The sequence below is a fragment of the Panulirus ornatus genome, chromosome 28 (genome assembly GCF_036320965.1).
Source record: "Panulirus ornatus isolate Po-2019 chromosome 28, ASM3632096v1, whole genome shotgun sequence".
In the NCBI taxonomy this organism is placed as follows: Eukaryota; Metazoa; Arthropoda; class Malacostraca; order Decapoda; family Palinuridae; genus Panulirus; species Panulirus ornatus.
The window spans coordinates 13,400,046-13,404,654 of record NC_092251.1 but is presented as its reverse complement, the minus strand read 5'-3'; the positions used below and the strand labels follow the sequence as shown (position 1 = coordinate 13,404,654).

At 40.1% G+C, this 4,609-nt stretch overlaps 1 protein-coding gene across 1 annotated transcript; it reads right to left on the bottom strand.

The window, feature by feature from the left end:
* Positions 1 to 3,035: 3,035 nt before the first annotated feature.
* On the bottom strand, positions 3,036 to 3,743 carry LOC139757726 (uncharacterized). The gene is made up of 2 exons (XM_071678477.1): positions 3,702 to 3,743; positions 3,036 to 3,600 (listed from the first exon to the last, which is right to left on the bottom strand). Exons 1-2 carry the CDS (start codon positions 3,711 to 3,713, stop codon positions 3,256 to 3,258), a joined length of 357 nt encoding a protein of 118 aa, XP_071534578.1. The 5' UTR covers positions 3,714 to 3,743; the 3' UTR covers positions 3,036 to 3,255.
* Positions 3,744 to 4,609: the final 866 nt, after the last annotated feature.

The following is a 4,609-nucleotide window of genomic DNA, read 5'->3' as shown; positions in this document are numbered from 1 at the left end:
TGCAGAAAGGAGGAGGTGAGAAGGCTGGTGCACCAGGAGACACCATCAACTTCAACCACGCATTCTTCTCATAGAGTTGCCAGTCAAACTTTGAGTAGCCTCTTGGAGTCGGGCAGCTATGATCCTAGAGTTACATTATGATCCTGTATTTGAGCAACCTGGGTCTGTAACTTTCTTTTCAGTCTCGCCTGAGAGTAAACGACTTACTTTGTCAAGCCAGCCTTGGGGAGACCTGTTTCAGGAAGGCTACACTATGGTATGATTTAACGTCGGGGTCTGGTGAGTGGGGGCGTTTGTTGAACGTTAGTGTCTCCTGTATTACTGACGTTCAAGCTGCTGATTGTAAGTTATTGTGGCTGGTACTGAAAGGGCGTAACTTTTGCCAAAGTTCCCCAACTCAGCTTACGCTCCATTGCCTCATAACTAATTTCTGGGTCTGTGAAACCATTATGTATGATTGCTGACTATATTAATCTGCATCAGTTATTCTTCCTCACAGTACACCCTATACATGCTTGATGTTAAAGAATTCAGATAAGATTACTATAAGCATCCAGTAAAATACTTGACTGGAGTATAGCTTGTTATTGTAGTGTTGCTGTTTACTCAACCTTTCTGAATGTGAATATGTTATACATTAATCTATTTGGAATTTTGTTACTGCTTGAGATTTTCTTCTATCATTATTTGGTCTTTGCATTGCTCTTGACAGCCAGCCTGGGATGACTGGTTAATGAAAATGGCATGAGCGTAGTACGGAGAAGCTTCAATAAAACCTTCAAAGAAGTAGAAGGAGCGTAAGCGCCAATGCGTAGTAAATAGTCTTTTTCTAAAACGAAGCCAAGGTGGTGAATGGCGAAATGGAAAAGTGCTTGTTGTCTAAGAAAGTAGATAATAAGAAACTCAAAGAGACCAATAACCAAAATCATAGTGTAAATAATGTAAATCTTCTTAGAAAAATGAGAGAATTATGCGACAAAACAACAAAGTAAACATCATTATGAAGTGTATATTGCTGGAAACAGCAAAAAAAAAAAAAGAAGTTTTACAGCTATATTAGAAGCAAGGAAGTCATTACCAAGTCAATTGGTCTATTGGTTACAGAAAATGGTACATTGGTTCAAGAAAATGAAGTCTTGGAAAACATCTTAACTAACTTTTTCCATGATGATTTATGAAAAACACAACCTATATCCGAAATATAGTTTCAATGATACGAAAGGAGAATGTTCGGCAACAATTTGACATCGAAGCAGGAGACGTATCATTAACAACAGACGGAATGAAAGTAAATAAAACGGCATACCCTGATAGGTTTCATCCAAAGGCAATGAAAGAGGCAAACAGTGAAAGATATTTAAGCCCCTGTCTGCCCTTTTCAGTAAGTCATTCATCGAGGGTAAGGTTCTAGGTAATGGAAGTTTGCTAATGTCGCATATTCAAAAAATGTAATAGGTCACAGCTCGCAAGTTATAGTCCTACTTGCTTTACTACTGTATTTGGAAAACTTGATTGAAACCATCATTCGAGACAGAATTGTAAACCATTAAGAGGGACACAACTTAGATGACGATTCTCAGCATGGTTTCCAACGAAATCGCTCATGTCTGACGAATCTGCTCGATTTCTTTAATGATGAATCAATCTCTATGACAAAAGCAAAGCAGCTGATGTCATCTGTCTGGATTTAAAAAAGAACATTCCATTAGGTTCCGGATCAAGGGTTAGTAGCAAAAATTAGGTTACATGGCATTGGAAGGGTTGTACTTCGGTGGGTAGGAAACTGGTTGGCTGACCATAAAAAAGAGTTACAATTAATGGTCAAGATTCAGAATATTCAGACGTAACAAATGAAGTGCCACAAGGATCAGCCTTGAAACCGATTCTCTTTCTCAAGTAATTTGATGATACTGATAATGATCTGCACTGAAAGACAACAAACTTTACTGATGATGCAAAACTGGAAAATACATCTACAAATGAACTTGAACGTCTACGGCTTAAAATTGCCATGGAAGAACTGATAGCCTGGGCTCTAGGTGGCTAAGGAATTCTAATATCGATAAGTGACAAGTTTTGCATATCGGTAGCAAAGACGAAAAGGCAAGCTACAGTATAAATCCCGTTGAATTGCAGAAGGTAAATAAAGAAAATGATATAGCGTACTAATCTCTGGTGACCTAAAACCTACTTACCAGTGCACGTAAGCAGTGAAAAGAATGAACAAAATTCTTGGATTCATAAGTAATGCCTACGAATTCAAGTCTGGGGAAATCATCTTTTCATGCTTACTCTTTACAGTTCATTGGTCGTTCCTTATCTTGAGTATTGTGTTCAGCACCTAAAACAGACGAAGGAGTGCAACGTCAAGCTAACAAGATGATTCCCGGGCTGAGAAGCAAATACTATGAAAGAATATTAACGACTTGAATCTATTTAGCTTGGAAAAGAAAAGGAAAATATGTGATCTGATAAGAGAATTCAGTTACCAAAGGCTTCGATAATATTGGCATATAAGGCTTCTTAAGACTTGATTCACAGTAATGGATACAAATCATGGGCACACGTTTTACCTCGAATGAGGCGAAGAACAACTGGGTTGTTAAGATATGAAATCCTTTGCCAGTTAGACGGTTGAAAGCATCAATAAAGATGTGTTTAAGAAATGATTTGATAAGTATTTTGGTTCAAATCCACAACTTACATTATTTACGTCTCCTTAGTCACCCTGACAATTTGCTCCTTGCTGTGTCATCTAGCTTTTATCACAGGAATCTGTGAGTCTCTTATCTTCCACCATTACCAACAACCTCGAAAGAACCCAATTTTCTGTTATTGTTTGAATTCTTTCGTATTCCTTTGTATTAAACATGGTGGGTAAAATCCTGCTCAGAGTTTGTACACTCAGTTCAGTTTGTGATCCCATCCTCTCAGATCAAGATACATGGACAGAAAAGTGAGTTACGTATCTTCAATTCAGGTAATCAAGTTCATATAGATGTCATAAACGATGCTTAGAGGTATACTGAAACAAATTTGAAAAAAAATATTTACTGTGAAAAGTCAATATTCAATAGTTCATTCATTTCAAGACATCCTTCCATATTCTCTAAACTCTCGTATGTACAGATAGGCGAATGAGGAATCTATTTGTCGTCGTCGTCATCGTCATCATCGTCATCATCGTCATCAGCGAATGAGGAATCTATTTGTCATCGTCATCATCGTCATCATCGTCATCAGCGAATGAGGAATCTATTTGTCATCGTCGTCGTCATCGTCATCATCGTCATCATCGTCATCATCGAAGTCGTCCTCTTCTTCCTCCTCCTCCTCCTCCTCCTCCTGAGCTTCTTCATCACCTCCCCCTAGGGAGCGGGCTTTGGGCACGACGTTGTCCTCTACGATACGGTAACCAAGATGGTCGGCCACGTACTTGATGACATACTCGTTGCCGTCGGGCGCTACCCAAGAGTACTCGCCCTCCACGGCCTTGCCCGCCTGACCCTCCTGCTCGTGCTCCATGTGGTCCTCCTCAATGTCGATGATGTCAGAGGGACGGGCGGAGGCCAGGGCCACTACGCCCAACACAACCAGCAGCTGGAAAACATAAAGTCACAACACTGGATCCTCTCTCTGTTCAGCCAAAGCTATGGTCACTGAGATAACTTCAAGTGTTTACCCGCGAGAGCAGTACTCACCAGGACCTTCATGTTGCACGGGCTGCAGAACCACAGGTGATACCTCACGCCCGACCCCACCACCAAATATACCCGGGAGTAACCTTGAGCTATGTGCCGGAGGGGATTCTGGCCTTAGGTTTTTGTGATACTGTTACCCATACGAGATACTTTTTACACTCATTATGTCATGACCGTTATTGTGTCTTGGTGAACTCGCCAAGCGATGCGGCGGTAAGATACAATCCGGAGTCATTGGTGCTTATCTTTCTTTTGATGTATGAAAGCCGTTTAGAATGTTGGTATAAAGGAGTGACTTCAATAATTTGGTATAATGCACAGGTACAGCAGCTGCTGGGATGTGTATTTTTGTAGCGTTGTTTTTAAAGAGAATTATGTGTATTTAGGAAGTGCTCTATGTATAGCCTAAGACAATTCCAGAAGACACATTTAGAATAATTCTACGCACAGTTTACGGTGTTGTCTCAAAATATCTGTTTTGTGTCGTTTACTAACCAGGTGCATCATCATCAAATTTTCTGTGATAACTGAAATAAATGAAATTCTTGTTAACAATGTTTATACACGAACCATCACTTTTCACCTTACTCTTCATCTGCTTTACCGTGAGTAACCTTATTGCGTCACCTTCAATAATTCAATATTTTATTGGCTATTCCTTTATTCTTGGCCTGTCAGCACACTGACCATCCTCATAATAACAACCAATACTTCACGTAGTTTAGTTACTGAAAATAACCCGAAAACATTCACGAAATTTGGTATATCAACGATGTTTACATTCCCCAGGTGACTCGATCTCAAGGAATGGGTGGATATGATATTTTCTGCCGTGATACGAGGCAGAGGGACAGCAGTCGGCCTCTGGAACGCAGACGACGCTAATTGGCGTGACTGAATGGAACATT